Source organism: Diospyros lotus, chromosome 3 (assembly GCF_014633365.1).
Source record: "Diospyros lotus cultivar Yz01 chromosome 3, ASM1463336v1, whole genome shotgun sequence".
Classification (NCBI taxonomy): Eukaryota; Viridiplantae; Streptophyta; class Magnoliopsida; order Ericales; family Ebenaceae; genus Diospyros; species Diospyros lotus.
In genome coordinates, this window is record NC_068340.1 from 1,136,110 (window position 1) to 1,160,847 (window position 24,738).

A 24,738-nucleotide genomic window follows, 5' to 3' on the forward strand; every position below is an offset into this window, starting at 1 on the left:
GTGCTTTAAAAAGTTAACAAAGGCCAGAAAAGAAAACCAATAAGCAAAATAGCCACATGAATGATGACAATAAATGAGGGTATTTTAGATTCATCTCTACCATCCTCCTCACTCACATATAGCACTTGTAAGGAAACCGTTAAAAGGGAATTATCACATTGATTACTAGACCACAAAACAATCTGATAATACTCAGATAGCGAAAATTTTATAATCATATACTTGAACTGGGACACGGAAAACATGAGGCAACTTATTGTGCATGGTACAGATATTACATGGAAGATAAGTTTTGAAGCAACCTAAACGATAAGGTTATACCATTCATGTACATGCCAATCTTCATTCACTGCAAAACTAACGGTCCCAGCCAGAGGGCCTCCGCCTTTCTCTTGGTCTATCCCTAAAATTGCAAAACAATGAAAATAAAAAAAAGAATCATATTAAATATGGCAGATAAGTATACCATTCAGTCAAAAGATAAAAGTTTAGATGAGAAAAGCTACCTTTCTGGAATCTGTTGACTTGCATTTCCCCCGGAGCCGTGATTAGTGGGGTTTGACATAGGAGCAGGCGTTGATGAAGTATTTGTCCGAGTTATATCACCTCCGATTGACCCACCGGAAACAAAACCAGGCAACGCCATTCTCTTGTTGGCAAAGGTGCCTGAACTGTTGTTTACGGCCTGACTTTGAGGATTTGACGATGCGGCCACAAAGTTGCTTTTGAACTGAGCCATCATTCCGGTTCTCAGTGAACTAACAGCAGCGGAACGATTAGGGACAGAGGAACGACTAGGGACAGAGCTAGATGATGTGTTACTGGAGTCAGGACTATATCCAATGCCCATTCCGTAATCCACACCTCGCACGCCCCGGCCACCACCTCCCCTTCCTTTAGCCATTTTTCCACCTGCAAAAGCCATTATACATCTCATAAAGGGCTTGATAGATATTCAGAACTTAAAAAGTTTTAACTTCTAGTCTAGCCATCATGTAAAGTAAAAACTTTTCACATTTCCAGCTTATATTTGTGATGTGTTTTTATTCATGGAGCCTCATAAAAATTTTTGAACAAAAGATTTGCAGTTGACTTTCAAACATGCATAAAACAAGCATATTGAGTTATTATTGAGAATGTTATTGCCAAGTTGAAAACCCATACCTCCTTTTCTTGCATCACGCTTGGATCTGAATCTCCCATCCTAATGATTTAAAATGTAAATGTCACTCAAAAATTGCAATTCGTACACACCAAGTGCCTCATAATATGAATCAAGAAATATAAAAGAAAGTGCAGGACACAAGCATATAGCATAATCAGATGAACAATTGGGAGAAGAAAGAAGTCCCTCCTATGAAATAAGGTATACTATGAGGAATTTATTGAAATAATGATAAGTATTTCCTTCTACAATTTCAAATTAACTTATGTTGAGGGATTGCAAAGAAGATAGAACATAATATTAACAAATCATAAGGAGCTCAAGATAGTACCAACTACCAGAATGAAAATCAAGATGAGAACTCTATCTAGAAACTTTGGCCCCTTGCTAGAATGATAGATGGTCTGGACAGAGAATTGCTAAGGTTGTGGTTGAAGGTTAAGAAGAAAGTCAAAGTGCACAAACTGAGGAGTCCAGACAAAAATAACTAAGAAAGAGGAAACTGGAAACTGATGACTCCAAAAAAATGTTTAACAGAAAATATGAACCAGAAAGATTATGAATAGAGGACACTAATAGTAAGGATTAATAATCAGTTAGCAAAACACCATATACAAATGTATACTAGTCTGCATATTCCAAAAAGATGCAATCAAGGGGCTTGATATTCAATCAAACAAAGCCTGCCTCAGAATACATATGAGGCCAGAATTTCTGTCAACCTTTAAATAGTCAAGCCTGCCTTCAGACCTCAGCAGCTTTTACATATGGAAAAGCTCATGATTACACGAGGAAGTATAGAACATGAGTACATGACAAAGTTATTAAGGTCACATTTTGTTTAATACTTCATCAAGACCTTTGAAGAACACGGCCTCCAAACAGGCCAAAAAAGTTGGCAAGTCTTGATAAAAAGCCCCCTCTAATATAAGTTTGATGGCCACATATGGTCATTGTCAGTCCTCAAAAGTTACAATAAAAATAACTAGAGAAATAATAAGTGACAGAAGAGCTAGTCCAAATGGGATAACAATGTAGGTAGGTTCTAACTGGATAAAAAAATTTCCCCAAATTGAGCCCTCACAAGGCTGGGAGCCTCATGCATTGAGGATAATGGTTCTTGCTGGTCACCCAAAAGTTTATTTCAACAAACAAGACATAGTGATGCAGTTTGCAATGAACAGTAACACTGACATTTACAAATACCAACTGTACTGAAAATTAAAAAGAGAACAGAAGCAAAATAAGCAAAACGCCAGAGAGAATGAAAACAGATCAAGCAAAATTACCTTCATGGCAAGTTCCATGAGCTCTATGGACACATTCTGACCAGCAGCAATCAAACTGTTAACCAGTTCACCTGCAAACCTTGCCTCTTTCTGTGTGATAAGAGTGTATGCAGTTCCATCTTTGTCACCAGCACGGCCTGTTCTTCCAATTCGATGGACATGCATGTCCATATCTCTTGCTATGTCAAAGTTGACCACTGATTTAATCGACTTAATGTCAAGACCACGAGCAGCAACATCAGTTGCAATAAGCACATGATAAATTCCAGATTTAAACTTTTGCAGTGTCTCCATCCGGGAAGCCTGGTCTTTGTCGCCATGAAGTGCTGCCACTTTAAATCCCCTCTGAGCTAATTGTGACTCAATTTCATCCACGGTGGCCTTTTTTGAAGCAAAAACTAGAACATCGCCATCATCAATAAGTCCAGGTAGCCTCTCAAGAAGCCAATGCATCTTCTCAACATCAGACGGAATTACTTGAACAACTTGAGTGATATCCTCATTAGCCATTCCAACCTCCCCAACAGTAACTCTTACAGGATCAGTAAGGATTTCCCTTGCCAATTTTTCAACTTTGCGGGGCATTGTTGCTGAAAATAGTAAAGTTTGACGATCTGGCCTAATCTGACCAACAATGGACCTTATTTGTGGCTCAAATCCAAGGTCAAACATCCGATCAGCTTCATCAAGTACCAGGTAAGTTGTCCTAAACATTTTCAAAGCCTTCATCTTGAGCATGTCTATCAATCTGCCTGGAGTAGCGACAACTATTTCACATCCCGCCTTGAGCTCTTTGAACTGCTCAAGTTTGGACATTCCACCATAGACTGCAGAGACACGTATACCATGTGATTTTGCAAATTTCTTTGCCTCCAAATATATTTGATGTGCTAATTCTCTTGTAGGAGCGCATATCACTCCAATTGGACCTTCTTCTTTCCCAAGTTCAGGCTGATCCATAATATGGACAATCATAGGAAGCACGAAAGCAGCTGTTTTTCCTGAACCAGTTTTTGCAATACCTATGATGTCTCTTCCAGAAAGCACAATGGGTAAAGCTTGGCACTGTATTGGTGTAGGCCTTTCATAAGCTTGTTTAGCAATCATTTTCATTAACTCCACAGAAAATCCACAGTCTTCAAATGTCTTGATCGGCCTTGGAACATCAAAACCAGACACACGAATAGCCAGGCTCTTTCTGTATTCAACAACATCTTGGTCACTCATACCTACATATACACGTAAGAAAGGTTAAAAACTAAGTTCAATGTAGAATCAACTCAAGCACAAGTATCCCTAAATTGACCTGACAAACAAGAGAAAGCATCCCTCTTCTGGCCGCACAAACAACAAAACATAACACTCATAAAATAAAATAAAAAAAGAAGATATCCAGTGGCTGAATTATTTTTAGCGCATAATTTTAGTAGTTTCAATCATCAAACAGCTATATCAAGTGCAGATTTTCACTTGGCAACAAAGACATACCTGTAAACCAAAACCTTGAAGGTTCTAGTCAGTAGTCATCCTATTTTTTCATTAGCAGTGAATATAATGGAAAAAGAGAAATAAATATCTGAGGAATTTTCTTCTTTTATTTTTTCATATGTGTAAAAGGTATGAATGACTATCTGCTATAAAATAATTCAGCACTAATGGCAATCTATCATGAGCATATTCAAATTTCCTGCCAAACTGAATCTCACATTTAACCGTCTCACTGAAAAGGAACAACAAATCAAGAGCCAAACTTGTATTACTTATGAAAAAAAAGACCAAAGCCTAACCTACACAAGCTCGAGAACATGGTCCAGCTCTCTACTCCTGTAAGTCTTTTTAAGTAGATTAAACTTCAATATTATATTCTATACTTTGCAAGGCACAATGTCACGGGATGACAAATCAGGCTAGCCGCAATTAATTTCTTGCCTTAACAAATCCTCCAAATATGCAGAATTGACAGTCCTATAAGTGACTAACTAAGAGCCTGTTTGGCTGTGCAGTGGAAAAGGAGAAAAGTGCTTCCTTTTTTTTTTTCTAGTGTTTGGCCAAAATTTAAAACTACTTTTGTATGACTGCAAAAAGTAGTTTTCATGTTATACAACCAAAGCAGGAATTTTGAGGTTCTGCTGTACAACAAAAGAAAAAGGCAGAAAATTAAATTTTTATTTAACAAAATTACCCTCAATAAGCATTTATAACATAGTTGTTAAATCGATATTTGAATCGATATTCGAAATCCTTATTTTATGAATCGAGAATCGAATCAAGAATCGAATCGAATCGTAAGATTCGGTACACATTCTCAATTTCAACTATAAATAATATATATCCATAGAAAATAAATAATGTGCTCACCATGATCAATTCTTTTAAATATAAATAGATAAATAAACTTCTAAATATATTTGCTATGTTTAAAATTATACCAAAAGGCAAAAGTATATTCATTTTGCCTTTAAATTCAAATTGCATCAAACCAAACTAGTTTCAAAATAACAAGCTAGAAAAAAAAAAAAAAAAAAAAAAAAAAAAAAAAAAAAAAAAAAACCTACAACTATAAGGTTACTAATAAAATCCATTGTCCACAATCTTCACCAGTTATCAATCATCTTCATCTTCAAGTTCAAGAGCATCATCTTCTTCATCATTTTCATCATCTTCTTTGTTTTTAAAGATAGCCAAATCGAACGAATATTTGATTAAAGTGCACATGCAGACGAAGTCACACGAATTGGATGAATCGGACGAATCATACTATTCATGTGATTCAAGGTTGATTCGTTCGATTCATAGTTGATTCTAAGGGATTTTCGATTCACCCTATAAATTCGACTCGATTTCTATATGTGGTGTTGCCAAAATACGACAATCTATTTTTAATTGTGGGCATAAGTGAAAGTCTTATTGGGAGTCGTGTCTTCAATTAGGAGAATCTTGGTGAACCAGAGAATCTGTTGAGCAGTTGGATCTGATAATCAGGTGGGTCTGGTAGCCTAATGGAGCTGATGGTTTGGGCTGATATTAAGGGTTAATGGGCCGATAGATCTGGTGGCCTTAGATAATTGAGTGGCCATAGATAACCGAGTGGCCCTTGATAACGAAATGGCCTTGGATAATCGAGTGGCCTTTGATAACCGAGTGGCTAAGGATAACCGAGTGGCCATTGATAACCGAGTGGCCTGCAAAATGAGAGCACCGTTAAGACGCGGGTGGGGGTCCCCCACGCAAACCCTCTGATGCCTAAGTTAGTTCTCGAGAGCAAAAGTCTAGAATTGTGTTGAGAGGCCCAAGAATGCGTACCTTGCGTCGGGGACATGGCCTAATATTTATAGCGAAGGAGAGAGGAGAGACGTGCGACAATCGGGGCGAGAATCTCGCAACCTATTTCGATGATTTCACGGCCCGTCCGAGAGGTAAAAGATGAGAGATTGGCCCAAGCCCACTCGGTCATGCCTTCTTTTGCCTTTTTCCTTGGTTCGGTCTTGAGTGGTTCCCGTACCTCAATTTCATGCCCGATTTACACCTTGATTCAGCTCGAATATCTCAAAACTCAAAACATAAAAGTTGTAGATAATTTTTTTAGCTTTCCATAGGACTTTAAATCACCTCAATCGGAGCTCGTATGAGAGAGTTATGCCCGAAAAATCAAAGTAGTGTCGTACCCATGCCGAGTGGATCATGAAAAGTGAGGGGAAATTGGTCTCCCGCCCACTCGGTCATGATCGAGTGGGTCTTCATTCCCTTGGATTTGGGGCCCTCTTTTGCCTCTTGTTTTGGTTCGAATCCCTCTTCGCTCCAATACTTGACTCTGAGCCTTAATAGTGTAGGTACATCAACTTAGAGCCCAATTTCAGCCTTGATGAAGCCTGAATCTCTCAAAACTCAAAACACGAAAGTTGTAGATAATTCTCTTGGATTTCCATAGGATTTTGAATCACCTTAATCTGATCTCGTATGAAAAAGTCATGGATGAAAAACCAAAGCAGTGTCGTACCCACTCGACATAACCGAGTGGGTCCTCCCCACTTGGTCTCGGCTCGACCTCTTGCTCCTTCGGCTTGTTTCTTTAATCTCCTACAACCCATTGGGCCTTTGGGCTTTATGTCCATGTCTCGCGACTCTTTTAGGTCCCGTTACTCTCCAATTTTGTAGGGCATATCAATATGAATCGAGTTGAATCGTACGATTCGAATCGTGAATCTTACGATTTTAAGGGATTTTAGATTCACCTCATAGATTTGACTCGATTTCTATATGAATTGAGTCGAATCATACGATTCAAATCGTGAATCGTAAGATTCTAACAACAGTGATTTATAACTATAACCATTACCCTTCCTATCAAAGGGGATTTGGATTTGCCCCAACTCAAAGAAAAACCCTTTGATTTTGTCCCAAATTAGAGCTTGGCCTGGTCAATCACCTTCATCGAAACTTTGATTTCTCCATCAAGCCTATAGATCTTCTTCAAAAAATGTCTGAAAGCAAGTTTCAACTTCGATATTCTTCATTGAATGTCTAAGACTTTCATTTCTTCTCCATCCAGCTTCAGCTTCTCCATCACTGAAACTTTCTCTGGGGTCTCTCTATCAATGAGGTATATATATGTATGTATATAACCTAGCATCACAGATTAATGCACGCAATTCTTTTTCTTGGGATTGATGTGAAAGCACCACTTCATTGTGCAAAGTGTGTGTGTGCATTTCAATTAGAGAGTCGTCACTCATCTATGTCTGGGTTTTCAATTAATTTTTATTTTATTTTTATCTCATATTTTACTTAAACATTTTAGTTTACTTTTATATCATATTTTTAATTAATATTTTATTTTATTTTATCATTAAAAATCATGTTTAATCATAAAAATTTAAAAATGTTGAAAGCATTTACATCTAAAAAGTATTAACTATAGAAACATTTATGCCAATGTCCTTTTTAGTAATTTGATTCCTAAAAGCACTATTTTTCAATGTAACAACATTAAAAGTGTTTCAAATGATCTGGCTAAGCCCTAAACTGCTTTTTTTTTTAAGTTATTCTTGTAAAAGCACTTTTCACAAAAAGTGATTCTTACAATAGCAGAAATTTTACAACAATACCAAACAGACCCTAAGATTCTGACTACATCCCACCAATTCAAACACCGAGACAATAGAAATGCATTCATCTACTATGGTCACTATATTGTATATTATTCCGTGTACAACCGTCAATGCTGTATAATATGTCAGCCCTCATGTGGCCAAGTTTTCAAGGATCTAACTAAAATAGTGAAGAAAACAGGAATGCTGATGCAAGTGAACAAGTAATGCACCAAGCACAAGCAACCCTGGCAACATGTGTCAGAAAGCAATGTGTTACAAGCCATCTGCTAAGCTCCAAGGTCTAAGGATGAATGGTATGTTATGACATGGTAGTGGCACACCAATCCACATGATGTGCTCCTACAATTGAAATAAAGCCAAGTGAGGACCAGCACGACAACACTTGTAAGACATGAACCCTTCTACGAGAGAAAGATAAAGGAAAAAAGCGGAGATTAATAGCCAACATTCTGTATATTCAATTAATCATACAAAACTAAATGAAACTTTTCCACAATATACTCACATAACCCGACCAAAATATGAATCCTATTAAAACTACCAAATAAGAACATAATATACTAATCTTTCTAAACTAGGAATCCAAAGTAGAATAGAAAACTTTTAAGATTCTTAATCTTCTAAAGTTCCAAAATAATCGAACTCTAAGATAACCAAATTATAAAGACTTAAACTACACAGAAATCTTTCCATTCATCACCATATTATCGCTGCCGTGGAGAATTTACTAAGTACTAGCACTTATTAATAGGGGAGATAGACTAGACATCTAAGACCCTCTCATAGAAGCATTTGAGCCTTCTCCCATGCAAGGAGGCAACACTACCCCCTGCTCACAGAGTTCTAACGACCTTACAAGAATACACCAAACTTCAATTTTAATTTGGTCAATCATGTCAGACTCCTAAAAGCTCCAACCTAATTGTCCAACAAAAAATAACATACCATACATTGATCCAACTAGATGCAGTGAGCTACATAAATTCTAATTCACCAATCATCTCTTTCTATGGCCATATCTTCTATAGGTCATTATATCCGTCTAGAGTTTTCTAAAAACTTTTCTTTGGTCCTCCTCTACCTCTTTTACAAGAAACTTCTTACATTCCATCAATTTTCCTCATAGAAGCATTTATTGGTCTTCATGAAAAATCATCTTAACCATGTCTCCTGCATCTAATCCTCAATAGGAGCAGCTTTGACCTTCTTTTCTAATAATCTCATTTTAAGCATGTCCTTTTTCGAATGATTTCACTTCCACCACAACATCCTTATCTTGATTAAACTCATATTTTGCAAATTTGACCTCCCCCAAGTCTGACATTTCAAGAAACGTCATCAAAGAAAAAACAATCACAGAATTGCCACACTTATATTCTCCAAGCACCTACCTAACACATGTTCCCACGCATCAACTACCCCTAGACATAAAACTGACTTTGAAAGTCTGTGTTCACTGCTCTCACACTACTATTTAGAGATATCAACGCGTAACATTCTCCATCTCTTACACGTGTGATACATTAATCTAAATAAGAAAGAATGAGATGGAGAGAATCCTTAAATGGACAAAGAAAGGACTATTAAAAAAGCTAATCCATTATGGAGGAGCAATAGAAATAAGAGAGAATGGGAGAGAGGGGAACAAGAAAATACCTCCCTCCCCTTCCTCTCACCATTTTGTCTTTCTTTTGCTCCCCTTTGTCCATCCACCTTCTCTTCCTTGCTATGGAATGATGTATCAGGGTAATGCAATGCCTGCCATGAAATCTAACCATTGCCTTGGTGGAGTTTGCACACTCCATCTCAACAACTATGATATCATTGGAAAGCGTATATTTATCACTTTTTAGTAGAAAAATCTACCTACCAGAATTACTCATGTTTTTTCTAGAAACCAATTTTCAGCAGAAATACAAAAACGGCATTAAAGAAGAATAAGAACAAACACACTCTACCAAATATTAACTTCACTTGTTTAGGCAATTGTCGTGTTGATCAAAGATATGGCGTCTACATAGAGAAACAGAGACTGAACTTAAGTAGTGACTGCTGTGAGTAATCGTTTCTTCCAGACAACCTTTAAAATTAATTAGATCTCTAAAATATCTGTTGGCATCAATCAGGAACAACAAAACAATGGATTCAATAAGGTAACCTGATATGGTAGGTTTTTCCTCATAAAAGTCCTTATTGAACGGCTCGTACTCCATCGAGCTATGATCCAAAGGTAAAATCGGCTCAATCTTCTTTTTGTCAAGCACAATGGGATTGTCATCCGAGTCGTACTCCAACATTCCGGCGTCGACTGCCTTGGCGGCAGCATAAACCTCTTCATCCGAATCATACCCGGCGTGGAGGGCCTCCGAAGCCAATGTCAACCCTAAATCCTTCTTAGCCTTCAAGAAACTCTCTACCGGATCGTCCTCCTCCTCGTCGTCCCTATATTTCTCTAACTTCTCCTTGGGCTTGGGAGGCGGCGCAGCCTTCATCTCCTCGTGAATCCCCTCCATGAACGCATCGAGCGGATCGATTTCGTCACTGCCGCCGCCGCCGTCGTTGTCGACGGCGTCGTTCGTAGAACCCTCTCGGTCATCGTATTCGATGTTATCCAGGTCGGTGTCCTCGTAGTTGTCATGGCCCCCGGAGCGGGAAGATGGTGGGACGTAGAGTCTCTGCGGCGCTTGAGACCTCTCGAAATTGTACGTTGTTTGGCGACTGATGCCGAATCCTTCGAATCCGAACTTCCGCTTTGACATCTGAGATTGCGTTCTTCTTCTTCCTCGGAACGAAACCCTAAATTCGCATTCAGAGGTGTCTCCGGTTAAACCCTAATTTGGAAATCTACATAAACACGAAGGAAAAACGAGAGGTCGATGCAAATTGCAGCACAATGCGAGACACACACACAAAGGGAACATGCGATTTATGAAAATATATATTTTACGGTTCCCCCAATTTTGACGGACGTCTCACTGTGACCCCTTGAGAATATTATTTATTTTGTTAGATTTACACAAAATTTGCGTTCTTTTTTTTTCATTTTTTTAATATATATTGAGAGATCATCTATGAAATCGACATTTATCTTGTGTTTAATACATGTAATTGGAGGGATTGCCTATATTTTATGATGAACGAAAATGTTTTGAGGTATCATTTTGACTTTTTTATATTAAAATATTAAAAAAATATTTAAATTTTTTTGACTCATTTCTATAATTTAAAAAAAGTTTTGAGACAATTTTATAATATTAAAAAAATAATAAAAATTCATTTCTATCTACTAAGAGGTTAGAGACAAAAAATTATTTCTCTAACTTAAAATTTTTAATTTATTCTGAAATTTATTTTTAGAATAATTTATGTTTATTTTTAAATTAAATAATTTTTTATTAATAATTTTATATATTAAAAATATATATTTACAAAAAATACACTATCTTTTTTTTATTTAAGCTTTTTTCCACGGTTTTGTTTTCTACTTTTTTTTTTTTTTTAAATCTTGTTTTCCATTTTTGTTTATGAACTTAATTTTACTTAAATGTTAATTAAATAAAAAATATTTGTAATCAAGTAATATTCTTTCTATAAATGTTAATACTTATTTTTACTTTAATAACAAATATTTTTAATTAAGTAATATTTATAAACTGAAATATTTTCATAAAGATTAATCAGGTAATATTCTTTTTACTCAATTAATACTTGTTTGTACTTGAGTGACACTTAATTTTTGTTTTTAAGTTGGCTCGGTTCGATTTTTTTTTGATTTGTTCAAATTTTTTGGTTTATTAGTTTTTGTATTTGTTCAATTAGTTTGGTTTAATTTTTCACACGATTGATTATTTCAATTTCAACATTTCAATCTGTCGACGTTTAATTTCAGCCAACCCTAATTCGTTTTGGGCCACCGTGAGTAAGTCCAAAGTGTCAAAAAGAAAAATACAAAGGTTTCAGATGTAAGTCAACACCAGGATTTTTACGTGGTTTGGCCATAACGATGCCTATTCCACGACCGCACTCTGATTATTTTATCAAAATGGCGGTGTCTGATTATTCTCTCTGTCCCTACCCCTCATGATATCTCTGATTCTTATTTATACTGAGGGGCATTTACAATTTAGATAACATATAAAAATACAATGATTACATAATGGAGGACAAACAACCCTTATCGTCTACACAAAACCGAGAGTAGGATCCTCATTACGAGGGGTATGGGCTGTTGCAGATAAAGTGAATAGTCTCTACCTCTGACTTCTCAGCAGCTTTACAACTTATGCGAGCTGGCGATTTTAGGCCAGCGACCTGGGCGGTCCAACGAGCTGAGGTTTTTGCTGAGAGCTTGCCAGATGATCGTTGAGAGCTCGCTAGGGGCTTTATCGGGAGCTCGCGGAATGCTTGCATTATGAACTTCGGATTTCGAAGATTTATGGGCTTTCTTTGACGAGGTTGCCTGCGCTATTATGGGTTCCGAGTGATTGGGTCGGCCCATTATACTGAGCTTGGCCCATAAGGAGTGATGCAGGAATAGCGTGTAACACAAGCCCCCCAGCTCACAGTGCGATTTTTGCACTGGGAGCTGACGTGTGCCAACTGTTAACCCACATTTCTGACTCCTGCCCAATTACTTTAAATCTCGTCGTTCCACGCAGCACGCTTTGTCTACAGCATATTTAGTGCGCACGTTCTCCCATTACTGCGCATGATTATGTTCGTGGGACCCACAAGCTGTCATGCAGTCGCTGGATGTGGAGCATGCGGTAAGTCGCCTTTTGATTTGACGGTTGGGATCGATTGGGCTATTGGTATAAATAATAAGTGGTGTCCCCTCTTTCCCTCTTTCACACTATTTTGAAATCTTCTCCAGCTTTTGTCTTCTTGCTTTCGCCTTCTTCTTTCAAGGCTTCCATTGCTGTTGTTCTTTCAGAAGCCGACCATTCCCGTCTGGTGCCTGTCCCGAGTCTCTATACACGCATCAGGCTTTAGCGTTTGGTAAGTTTGCTGTGACTTCCTTCACTTATCTTCTTTTTCTTTTCGTGAGGCCTGTCCATCGTTGGTTAGCCGTCGGTGGTTTCTCTAGTCTCGCCAATTCCGTCAGTGTCGCTTTCATTTTATGTGGAAACGACACGATTCGGTTGGTTCGGCATTCACTGAGCTTTCGGGCACAATGCCCTCAGGATTAGTTTCCTATGGAATACCAAGCTCGCGGTTGCAGCCCCTCCGCCTTAGGCGGCACCCTGTTGCAAAGCGCTCAGCTTGAAAGATTATGGGGTATTTTTAGGGTTTTTCTAGTTTCTTTGAGGTATGGTTCGCGACTTGTGACCTGACTGTTCTTCTTTTTCCTTTGTAGATGTCCGACCATATTCGAGAGAATTCGGGTCAAAAGCGCTGCAACTATATCGTAGGAGAAAACGATACTTCGAACTCCGAAGATTGCCTCGTGATGAAGGGTCATAACTTTGAGGGTGCGAGTTCGCGATCTAAGGAGGTCGTTAACCTGACCTCTTCAGAAACCGAGCTGGAGGTCCAAGATCAAGTCGCTGAAGGGAGTACTGGACACGCGATCTTCAAGAGATTCCCATTGATAGCCAAACCTCACGAGATGGTGGCTTGTACTCGGGAGTTTCGTCTCCCCAGGAGCTGCCGAGTATACATCCCTGCTTCGAGCTCCCACGTAGCCTATCCACAATCTAACTTTGTAGCCATTAGCCCCCAGCACCTTGAGTCTGGCCTTAGGTTCTCCGTAGCTCCATACCTCATTGCCGTTCTAAACGACATCAAACTCACCCCCTTCCAATTGACACTAAATTCGTATGCTCAACTCACTTCTTTGGCTATCTTATTCCTCAAAAACAAACTTCTTCTTCCCTCGCCAAAACTACTAAAATTTTTATTTTCCTTCAAAAATGCCAAGGATGGGTTGTATGCCGGTGGCGTCTTCGGTTGGCAGTGGCAAAGGGATATCTGTTGTCAAAGCAACAGGCCCTCCATTTGGCGGAAAGTCTCGTAGTCGATTGCGGTAGTTTTCTGGTGGGTCGGTCGCTGCCTTGGAACTTCGAGTATTCCTTCCTCTTGCCATGGCTATTGATCAGAGCGGCCCCTTCTTCTAGCGCCAAAATGTCGACGTTCAATTTCAGCCGACCCTGATTCGTTTTGGGCCACCGTGAGTAAGTCCAAAGTGTCAAGAAGAAGAATACAAAGATTTCAAACGCGAGTCAACACCAAGATTTTTACGTGGTTCGGCTAAAACGATGCCTATTCCACGATCGCACTCTGATTATTTTCTCAGAATAGCGGTATCTGATTATTCTCTATATCCCTGCCCCTCATGATATCTCTAATTCTTATTTATATTGAGGGGCATTTACAATTTAGATAACATATAAAAATACAATGATTACATAATGGGGGACAAACAACCCTTATCGTCTACACAAACCAGAAGTGAGATCCTCATTACGAGGGGTGTGGGCTGTTGCAGATAAAGTGAATAGTTCTTATATCTGACTTATCAACAGTTTTACCACTTATGCGAGCTGGTGATTTTAGGCCAACGACCTAGGCGGTCCAGCGAGCTGAGGTTTTTACTGAGAGCTCGCTAGGGGCTTTACCGAGAGCTCGTAGAATGCTTGCATTATGAACTTCAGATTTCAGCGGTTTATAGGTTTTCTTTGACGAGGTCGCCTACGTTATTCTGGGTTCCGGGCGATTGAGCTGGCCCATTGGACTGAGTTTGGCCCATAAGGAATGATGCGGGAATAGCGTGTAACACAATCAATTTGATAACCAAACTAATTGAATGGTCACCTCTACTAGCAAATATATTAAAAATGTTATTGGGTAGTAAAATTTAACATTTATAATTATAATTTGAATCGTTTATATAATAAAGCATAACGATTTTTTAAAATATCTAATATACATTTTGATCCTATGGCTGTAATGAATTTTGAATTTTGATCAATAGTTGAGATTAAATACCCAACATATTTTCCTCCCCCAAAACCATATAATCCTACTCATTACTTGTCTTTTTCCTTTTCTCTTTTTTTCTCTCATAGACCCACCTACTCATTCTTTCAGTCATTGTCTCTCTCTTACCATTTCTCTCACAAACCTCCACCCATGCCATCGCCGGCCTCCCCGTCGCCCCTAAACACACACACATACATACGCATACATACCCACCCACAATGGCTGACCCCCTATATATGTGTGTATATACAGAGAGTAAGTAGTGGATGAGAGAGTTAAAGGCTGAACAGTGGCTGATGGGGCCAATTGCAGAGACAATGAAGCCTGAAATAGCTAGCGACTAGAGGTGGCTAATGACGAGTTGGGCTCACGGTGGAGAGCTGATTCAGTCACTGGGTGCAGCGACCAATAGCGATCGAATACGATGATGCTTGGCGGCTAGAAATAACAGGGTTGAACGACAATGGCGGTTGAAGGCGAGCATCGACGAGATATAGTTGGTGGTTGTGTTGGTCGCGATCGTGTCTGATGGTGGCTAGGGGGCGATAAACTGCGATGGGGAAGGAAGCGACGATGGTCGGCCGTGTGTAAAGGAGAAGCAGGAAGAATAAGAATATGTGAAGGAAAACAAAAATAAAGAAAGGAAAACAAAAGAGAAAAAGAAAATAAAATATAAAATATGAAAAAAAAAGAGAAAATAAGAGGAAATGGCATTATTGATAGGTGGGTTTTGGCGTAAGAAAGGTAGCCAAATAAGCGATGCGAGTGTGAGCGTTTGTTGGATTTCTTCTTCAAATTAGTTAATGTAAAAATAATTATTTTTAAATTATTTACATAATGTGGGATAATGTAGAATAAGTATTGGTTTGGTTGGATTAAACCCTTAGTTGGTGTTGTTTGAAAATTGTTGATGTGTGGATTTTGTGGATCAAGCCCTATTTTCGTTGTTTTTTTTGTGTGAAAATATTGTTAGATAAAATATTTTAGAAAAATATTTGTAGATAAAATATTGACAGTTAGAAACATTAATAGATATTTAAAATTTTCCTTAATCGATATTTAAAATTAGAAATATCACACTTATAATTTATGTCTATTTATGTATACTTGTTAATCAGATAAAATTACAATTATAATTTGTGTTTACTCGACCATTATAAAATAAAGAATATCATAGATTATGATTTTTTTTTTCTTAAAGAGTATCATTATAAATATTATAATAATAAAAGCATTTAACACTTAATTTTTAAATATTATAAATATCAACGGTGTAAGTTTTGAAATATCATATAAATTTTAAATAAAAAAAATACTAACAGTGTAAGTTTTAATGTATAAGAATTTGACATGGATGATTCAATTCTAAAATAAATAAACATTTTTTTTAAAAATCAAATGCTATTTTTAGTGTAAAACTTTATTTAAATAATAATATCAAAATAAGAAGTTTAATTCAAAATTTAATATTTTTATATTTAGGCGTTGAATTTTTTATATTTTTATTTATTTTAAATTTAATTTTTAAAGCATTTAATACTTAATTTTAAGTATTCTAAATATTAACATTGTAGGTTTTTTAAATTTTTTGAACTATCATGTAAGTTTTATTATTTAATTTTTAAATTTTTTTAAATAAAAACACAGATAATGTAAGTTTTAATGTAAAAGAATTTGATATGAATGATTCGATTAAAAAAAAATGAAATCTCATGTTTAAATCATTGATGATCAAATGCTATTTTTAGTGTAAAATTTTGTTTAAATAATAATATCAAAGTAGAAAGTTTAATTTAAAATTTAATATTTTTATTTTTAGATGTTGAATATTTGAGATTTAAAGAAATGCAATTGAATATTTGAGATTTAAAGAAATATAAATTTAGTAATTTTTTTTATAAAATGTTAATAAGTATACAATAATTTTAATTTTTATTTTTTTAGTATTTATAATTTTTTTACTTGTTTTTATATTTTAATTTATAATATTAATAAAAATTATAAATTTTATATGTTTGTTTCTTATTTGAGTTTTATAAAATGTTTAATATAAATAAAATTATTATCAGTTTTTTTATAAATTTTAATATAATACATATAAATTATAATTATATTTTAATTTTAATATTATTTAGACTGTATTTTTAGGTACGTGTATAGGTTAGTATAAAATATTATTGTTAAATTTAAATATTTAAATAACATTTTCGTTTTCGTGTATATATTTAAGCCCAACAGGTATTACGGGAGAGTGTGCCTTACGGACAGACTACAATATCGCACGTGTATTTAGCGGAGGAAGGACGGCGGAGCCCGCTAACATACGCGTACGGATGCACAGAACCATAACCTGCGCACACAATTGCAGGACACCAAGGAGGCAGAGAGAGCATTAGAATGGGCGGAGAGAGAGAGAGGGAGAGATGGCTTGAGTAGCCGGGTTAGTGACGAGTCAGGTGACCGAGTCGAGAGAGAGATGGCTGAGTGGCTGGGTTAGTAACGAGTCAGGTTACCGAATCTGCTCCAATCCAAAAATCGCAGGGTTTTTGGGTGTTAAAGAAAAACATGGAGAAGGGCCAGATGCCTACAAGTCTCCTTTACCGCTATTCCACTTCTACTCTTAACTCTACCCGTAACCCTAACCCTACGAGTCTCTCACCGACTCTTTCTCTCTCTCGGTACTTATTCTTCCTTTTCTTCTTATTCCTCCCTGCCATCTTTCTCTCCTGCTCTTCTTTCTCGCGGCTCGGCTCTCGAATTCCCTTCAACGCCCCCGGTTCCTTTGGATTTTCCGTTCATCAACGAGGTTTGATATGCATCTAACTGTCTGTGTATGTGTCTGCACGCAAACTATGTATCTGGTCTCTTTCGGTTTATCTGTGATGATCGAGTGTTTGATTCCGTTCTGCATATTATGTTTATTTGAAGAACGAGTGGGGTTTGAGGGAGATGGGATAGTTTGTTGATTTCGTCTTTGATTGATGGTCTGAATCATGTTCCTTTAACCAATGCGATTACTCCGGTGACCTTAATTCGATTTTCCCTCTTTTTTGTTGTTACATTTGTTTGGAGACTTGGAATGTGGTTGGTGAGAATTCCTTCTTTTATTTTGGTTTTTGACTTCTTTGCTTTTCCTTGAACGGGTAACTTTGGGGGCGGGGGGACGATCTTATTATTTTTGTCACATTTTTTTTGGTGTTTCCCTTTTATTTTCTCTATTTTCTTTCTTTGTTGAATTCACGACTTACACAATTTTTTATATATATCTTTTAAGTTTCCTTTGTTAGTAACTTTTAGTTATCTCTTTCTCATGTGTCCCGTTAATGTACTGCTGATATGTTGTTGGGTGTTGACCATGTGCTTCAATGATTTTGTATCTTTAGGCAGTCTGCTCAATTCTATTTGGTAAATTCATCTTATATTTTTATGTGAGTCCCTGTTTCTGTGATATTGTTGTTGTTGTAAATTGGCCAAAATTTACCTTCTCTGGTAACTTTTTTTTACTATGTAGTAGCCATATAGAGGATATGGCCATAAATAGAGATGGTTAGAGTTCTAGAATTCGTGTAGCCAACCCCACCTGGTGGGATTAAGTCTTCTGATTGTTCTTGTCATTGTTAAACTCTTTCCGAGGATTTTTTTATTTGTGATTACATTGTTTAGTTAACAAGCAAAAAAGAGACGAGTACATTGTTTAGTTTGTGGTTGGGGTTGTAAAAGAGTTCTCAAAAGTTCTTGATAGCTTCTTGTTGTTTGCTAGGTCAGTACAGTATTTTCAAACTTTCCCTTTTCTTTTGACAGACAAGTAGTCTCAAACTTGCTTGCATGTGAGGCTTCATGACATTTGCTATCAACATTTTATCAATAATAGCATTCCATTAGTTGGCTTTAGTTATTTGCCTCAATGGAAGAGCTTGGTGGCGCTTGGTTTGAAGGAATAGGAAACGCTATAAGGAAGAAGCGGAGCCAAACACTTCGGCGTCCTAGGTCTGTGTCACTTCAGTTCCATGAAAATCGTGATCAGTCACCTTTAACATCTTCACTGCCTTCAGATGATGTGAGTAAGGCCCCTAGTGATGAGAATACAGGGGGTGGCATCAATTCTGGGAGGAAGGACTTAAATCTTAATCAGTGTACTTTGAAGGGCTCTGCAAATAGGGCAGGTGAATACACTTGTAAAATTATTGAGGATGATGTATCATCAAGCTTGTCATATGGTAATGGAGGTTTCCAAGATGGCCCTGATGAGGGAGGAAGTGGGTTGAACCAAAGATGCAGCAGTGAAGGCGTCCTTGCCCCTGTTAACTGGAAAGGCATGAGCAGTTTGAAAGGAGGCTTCAAATTGCAGCCGATGAATGTAGGTATTCATGTTGGGAGCAATGGTGGAAGTCAGAGTTCTGCAAACTCCGCTGGGAATGGTAATGGAATTGGAAATGGGAAAAGGTTTAAGAAGGTCAAGCTCAAGGTTGGTGGTATCACACATACAATTCAAACAAAGTTGGACGCAGATGGTGTCCTGGGTAGTGGGCCTTCCACAAAAAGCACTTCAGATGCTCCTCAATCACGACATAAGCTGATTCTCCAGGTTAATAGCTATTACTCCTTGTTCAACCTTAAATTTATTGGGTAGTAATGCATTAGTTTCATTTTTTTTTTTAGTTTGTAATATAACCTATTGACTTTCTCACATAAGTCATGATTTGTGATGTGTTGGGGTCCAAATGTCTAGGATAATTTTATTTTTTGGGCTAATTGTCTAGGTTGAATTTCAAGTAGCTTGGAATTGCGTACTTATTTTCATGTTTCCTCTTTGTCCATGTTAAAATAAAAATTGTTAATGATAGAAGGGAAATTTGAGATCTTTCGATTTCCAAGGACTGAGAAGTTTAAGTTAAAGCTGGCCATGTAATTGTTTGCAAAATTACATAAATGTGAGATATTTGTGTTTTTGCTTTCAGATTTTTGAAGATGGCAACAAAAAACTCAAGTGATACTCAGTTTTCATTCGTCCAGCTGGAAACAAAAATTGAACACATAATTTGAAAACTTAAACTAAAAATGAACGCATGAAAATTGACAACTAAATCAAACAGGCCCTTAGTGGTTGCCTGATTGATGCAGTATGGGAGGAAGGATCAGCAAAAACAAGAGCAAAAATTATGCGAAAACAGTGTAAGATCAAATCTGGAACAAAGATATCAAACTAAGGTTTTAAAAAAACTCAATAGTTGAATGAGAATAAAAACTGGCTGCCTACAAAGTCTCTTAAAAGACCATTTATACTTGGTTACATCTATAATAAATCCTAATCCTTGATCACAAAGGAATCCATCTAATCTTAGGAATCTATCTATTTTAAAATTCACATGCTAGTCACATGACTACTTATTAAAGCTAATAAATAAAAAGTATTTACAACCTAATACTTGAATACTAAGCAGAATTAAACAAATAAGAATAAAATAAAAACACTAATAACAAAAGAACTGCTCCTTCATCAATGATCCTTGCGATTAGATTGTGCCATGAACTCTTTGGCCAACCTACATTATAGTTAATTGGTGGGCAGGGAAACTTCTGCCACCAACAACAATAATCTTCTTTTGTTTCGTAGTAACATTTGGTGTATATGAAATCTTTCTGGGTTTAAAATCTTTTTTCTTTTTAATTTCAGGACAATTCCATTGATAATTCTGCTTTAGATAAGAACAGCAGAATGCGAGGAATTCCATGGAAGGATTTTCCAAGAGGCAATGCTAGTCCTGGAAAGGAGAAGGATACTTCTGCAGGAAAGGTGCTCAACAAGATTACACATGGAAACGGAGGTGAGAAATGGGAGCCAGTTCGTAAAAGCAAGAGGATGCCTAAGAGGCGTGTCTTGGATGAGGCATTTGATGAAGAGGATGACAATGAGATTAGATACCTCAAGAAACTCAAATTGTCTAAGGTTGCTGCTGGAAATAAACATTTTCATGGAGACTCAAGCATCAATGAACAAAGAATTTTGATGGCTTCCAAGAATTCTAAGCATGGCAACATTTTGGACAATTTTGTCTCATCCTCGATTAAAGATGGTAAGAAAAAATGCATCATATCAGAAAGAGGATGTGAGGACACTGATTATGAGAAGGAACTGGTGTCTGATGATGAGCTTGAAGGCAAGAAGAAGAAGCTGAGGAAGGAATGCAATGACTTTCTATTTGAACATAAGAGGGAACTGGCTCTTACAACTCGCCAGCGGGCCCTTTTATCCAGCAAAGATCCATCTTCTGTTTCTGGTGCAAGTGTAATTGAGTTTCCCAACGGATTACCACATGCCACACATCGAAGTTAGTGTCTTGTCCATATGTTTATGTTATTAATGCTCCTGCATCTGTCACTCGTTGTAAGTATCATTATCTGATAAGCTATTGAATGTGTCTGGTTGCCCACCACAGAGCAAAAGGTGCTAACAGAAGTGGAGCTGCAACTGAAGAAAGCCGAGGCTGCTCAACGGCGTAGATTGCAAGTTGAGAAGGCGGCTCGGGAATCAGAGGTTTGCCTTTCGTTTGTGCTCTATTTTGTTGTTATTTACCTTTTGTATGATTGTGATCTTCCAAGAGTGTGGAACTAAGCATGTCCAGTGGATTTCTTTAGGCTGAGGCGATTAGGAAAATACTTGGACAAGATTCCAGTCGGAAGAAGCGAGAAGATAAAATAAAGAAGCGCAAGGAAGAATTGGAACAGGTGTTATTTGTTATATTGATAATTACATGTATTCTATATATAGTTAATCCCTTATGATCTACCTAGTTACTAGTATTGCATCGTGCAGGCAAAGGCAGCAAATGCCCTGATACTTGCGGCAAGCACCATTAGATGGGTCATGGGCCCTTCTGGAACTGTTGTGACATTCCCGAACGATATGGGTTTGCCTAGTATTTTTAACCAGAAACCTTGTAGGTAGGTCTTTCCTTTGGTTATCATTCTTCTTCTAATGGACTTGTTTATTATAACTGTGTTTGTGTATCTTGGAACGTCCCCACTCTAAATCACCTGCTCAAGAAAAATATACGGTCCTGGGAAAGGAAAAGGAAAAGGGAATTGTATGGATCTGATGCTAACCTGCTCTAATGGTGTGAAGCTTTTGTCTGGTTTGTGCAGTTATCCTTGCCCACGAGAAAAATGTGCTGGCCCATTTTGTACCAACCCATACAAGTATCGAGATTCTAAGTCAAATATTCCACTTTGCAGTCTTCAGTGCTACAAAGCTGTTCATGAAAAGGGACCAGTACCGAACGGAACAACCGTGTAATTCTGCTCTACATGGTATTTGGTTTTGGCAGATGTACAGTAACATTGGTATTTGGTTTTGGGCTGTAAAGATCCATATGTGGGGGCTTCTACTTTCTGATTCTCAGATCTCAACGGTAACTAAACTCCCGTAATCTGTTGCACATGTTCATTCATACCAATGATCCAAACTCGTTTGGACCGTCGATCTTAGGACACTCTTGGGCTGATGTTGGATGTACAATTAAAATGAAGCTCAAGAATGAAGACCTTTATGGCAATCTACAAAATAACTAGCCAATGTCATCCTTTCGTATATAATAGTCATGTGCATGGAACGGAATTCGCCATCTAATTCCTAACAAAAATGAGCCAATTCTCATTTGGGTTACTTACCAAGAACCTGTGATGTGAGCACATCGGATTGAGACCATTTCAACTGTCTCCCTTTACCTAATTATTATATCATTTTATGTGTGGATAAGCTGTGAAACCTACCGTACACACACACACACACATTAATTTGCCTGGAATATTATATGCAACTATATGGTATATATTAGTCAAAGGTCGTGCTGCGTACAATTGGCAGCACGTAGGCTTGAGCCTACTAGTTCTAGGCTTAACTATTAATTTTTAATTTTCTAAATTGCAATGCTATTTAGATATTCATAGTGGTACTTGAGATGTAATTTTTTATGCATTTTTAAAATAATGGGACGTTGCTGTAGCTAGGACGTGGCTTGGTAATATTGTTTCATTTGATACATTAATCAACTACTGTACATAATTTTAATATTCAAGAAAAGCGTGATTTTATACATAATTTGTGTAAGAAATACAACTATAAAATAGTCCGCAAGACGCATGAATGTATAGTTGACTTTGGAGTGCGGATGGGATAGAATTGATCCATGCACAGGCAAACGGCAACTTCAATTAATTTGAACAATCTGATGGTTTCCCTTGACAGGCATCAAGTACTAAAGCATACAAATTAAACATCACGAGACATGGTCGTTTATGAACTAATTCAAGGTCGTGACAACCACTTAATATATTCAATATATATATATTCTTCCAGTCTCTATTGTGTTCACTTCCCATAAACGTTCCTTCCTTGTTGCTGTTCTGCAAACATTCTCTATTTTTGGCTCATTTTGCCTTTGGATGAAATGGGTTGGAAGATATGGCAACAGGGGTGGAAGCGGCCATTCCATCTCCTCACAACCACCCTTCTCGGCCTTCTCCTCCCCCTGTCGTTTCTTCTTCTGGCCAGGCTCTCCACTGCCCATTATCTCTTCACTTCTCTCCCTCATCCTTATAAACCACACCCTTCCTCTCTCTTAATCTCCCTCTTCCTCTCTATAAATCCCACTATCCCCCACCTCCTTGTCTCCCTAATTAGCATTGCCACCCTGATCCACGCCTTGACCGGCAGGTTTATTGTCCTTCCAAGCAAGTCAACGTTGTGGGTTCTTCTATGCACGCTGCAAGTTCTTGTGGGTTTGGGCATTGAAGGGAGCATAGCCGCCGGAATCGACGGTTCCGGGGGCTTTGGCAGCGGCGGGACCAGAAGCATTCTAGGCTCGGCAGTGTTCTTTCTGGGCTTGCATGAAACGATGCTCTGGTGGTCAAGGACAGTGGTGAAGCCGGTGGTCGACGACACGGTTTTTGGTATTCTTGCGGAGGAAATTAGGTGGGCGGAGAGGGTGGCAATGGCGGCTGCCCTTGGTGGGCTGTGGTGGTGGAGATTGAGGGACGAGGTTGAGTCGCTGGTGGGCATGGTTGAGGTTAAGAAAGAGCTTCTGGTGGCTGATTTTATTGGGTGGTGGTTGTACTATTTAACTGTGACGATTGGAATGGTTAGGATTGTGAAGGCCATTATGTGGTTTGGTGTGATATTGCTTTGTAGTGGGAAGGCAGGAGAAGGAAAGCTATCTGAGTCCAACCTCGGAAATGAAGACAAGGTCTAAATTCTGATAATTAATTCTTGTTGTTTTACTTGTGACAATTGGAATCATCATTAGGATTTATTTTAATTCATCAAATATAAATATACCCCCCCGTCTGTCTAGTTGTCAAATAATATTACAGATGACATTTTTTATACACAATTTTTTTTATAATACATATATATATATATATAAATATAGTAGCCTTGCTAAAATTGAGTGCAGTGAGAATTATTGGATCCGGCCCACAATGATCATATGGGCCTGGCCCAACCTAACCCGCCAGCCATTTTGTCTCATCTGTCTCTTGCATTTGCATTTGATCATGCTTCCTTGGATTTCTCCCCTCTTTTATTTTATTTTATGACGGCAAGCCTATATTCTTGCCAGTACGTTCATGTTTTTCTTCATGTGTAATTATTTATTTATTTATTATTTTAATTATATTATTAAAATAATTAAATTAACTTACTTTTAACAACTTATTTTATTTTTTTAAAAAATTAAATAAACTCAAAAATACAAATTCAGGAATATAATCAAAACAACAAAAAATTTAAATTATCACACCAAAAAAAAATCAAAATATAAAAGTTAAATTGATTTAAAAATTAAATTTAAAAATATAATAAAACAACAAAAAATTGAGGTGACCATACAAAAAGAACATAAAAGCACAAAAATAAAAATAAAAAATTGACCATTACATGACTATTTGATCTCTTTTTAAACAAGCACTTCAGTGAAGTATGAATTTTCCGTTGTCTCTCTTAAATTGTGAATTTAAAAATGGATAGCCTGATAGCCATCAAATGAAGCGTCTTGGCCGTGGCGATCATCTTAATTATGCCCTTGCCCTTGTTCTTGATACTGAATATTGGTAGGTATACCAAAAGAAGACGACGAAATTGAGTGATTGGCATCGGAATGCATGTCCAGCACACTGTACAGCGTCCCCGGTTGAT

General features: G+C 37.4%; 3 protein-coding genes across 5 annotated transcripts; 2 read left to right on the top strand and 1 right to left on the bottom strand.

The window, feature by feature from the left end:
• Nucleotides 1-61: 61 nt before the first annotated feature.
• Nucleotides 62-10,484, bottom strand: LOC127797174 (DEAD-box ATP-dependent RNA helicase 24). Of its 2 annotated transcripts, XM_052329794.1 has the most exons (5): nt 9,724-10,484; nt 2,455-3,683; nt 1,165-1,204; nt 507-912; nt 62-403 (listed from the first exon to the last, which is right to left on the bottom strand). In XM_052329794.1, the coding sequence occupies exons 1-5, from the start codon at nt 10,322-10,324 to the stop codon at nt 358-360; spliced, it is 2,322 nt and encodes a 773-aa protein (XP_052185754.1). In that variant the 5' UTR covers nt 10,325-10,484; the 3' UTR covers nt 62-357. The 2 variants fall into 2 exon arrangements, with proteins under 2 accessions (XP_052185754.1, XP_052185755.1); XM_052329795.1 differs by lacking the exons at nt 62-403; nt 1,165-1,204 and having other exon boundaries at nt 599-912.
• Nucleotides 10,485-16,893: 6,409 nt separating this feature from the next.
• On the top strand, nt 16,894-22,515 carry LOC127798489 (uncharacterized). 2 transcript variants are annotated; one of them, XM_052332087.1, is made up of 7 exons: nt 16,894-17,377; nt 18,348-19,131; nt 20,221-20,875; nt 20,984-21,081; nt 21,183-21,272; nt 21,361-21,488; nt 21,690-22,515. In XM_052332087.1, the coding sequence occupies exons 2-7, from the start codon at nt 18,451-18,453 to the stop codon at nt 21,838-21,840; spliced, it is 1,803 nt and encodes a 600-aa protein (XP_052188047.1). In that variant the 5' UTR covers nt 16,894-17,377; nt 18,348-18,450; the 3' UTR covers nt 21,841-22,515. The 2 variants fall into 2 exon arrangements, with proteins under 2 accessions (XP_052188047.1, XP_052188046.1); XM_052332086.1 differs by having other exon boundaries at nt 16,894-17,352; nt 21,690-22,514.
• A 282-nt stretch (nt 22,516-22,797) lies between these two features.
• On the top strand, nt 22,798-23,896 carry LOC127798134 (uncharacterized). Its single transcript, XM_052331476.1, has one exon. It carries the CDS (start codon nt 22,994-22,996, stop codon nt 23,792-23,794), a length of 801 nt encoding a protein of 266 aa, XP_052187436.1. The 5' UTR covers nt 22,798-22,993; the 3' UTR covers nt 23,795-23,896.
• The last annotated feature ends 842 nt before the right edge of the window (nt 23,897-24,738 follow it).

Coding starts and splice junctions, on each gene's coding strand:
- LOC127798134 (XM_052331476.1), top strand. CDS start 22,994: ATGGGTTGGAAGATATGGCAACAGGGGTGGAAGCGGCCATTCCATCTC.
- LOC127797174 (XM_052329794.1), bottom strand. CDS start 10,324: ATGTCAAAGCGGAAGTTCGGATTCGAAGGATTCGGCATCAGTCGCCAA. Junction 3,684..9,723: donor GGAAAAACCTACCATATCAG/GTTACCTTATTG, acceptor GTGTATATGTAG/GTATGAGTGACCAAGATGTT. Junction 913..1,164: donor GCGTGATGCAAGAAAAGGAG/GTATGGGTTTTC, acceptor TGGCTTTTGCAG/GTGGAAAAATGGCTAAAGGA.
- LOC127798489 (XM_052332087.1), top strand. CDS start 18,451: ATGGAAGAGCTTGGTGGCGCTTGGTTTGAAGGAATAGGAAACGCTATA. Junction 21,273..21,360: donor GCAAGGAAGAATTGGAACAG/GTGTTATTTGTT, acceptor TGCATCGTGCAG/GCAAAGGCAGCAAATGCCCT. Junction 21,489..21,689: donor TTTAACCAGAAACCTTGTAG/GTAGGTCTTTCC, acceptor TGGTTTGTGCAG/TTATCCTTGCCCACGAGAAA.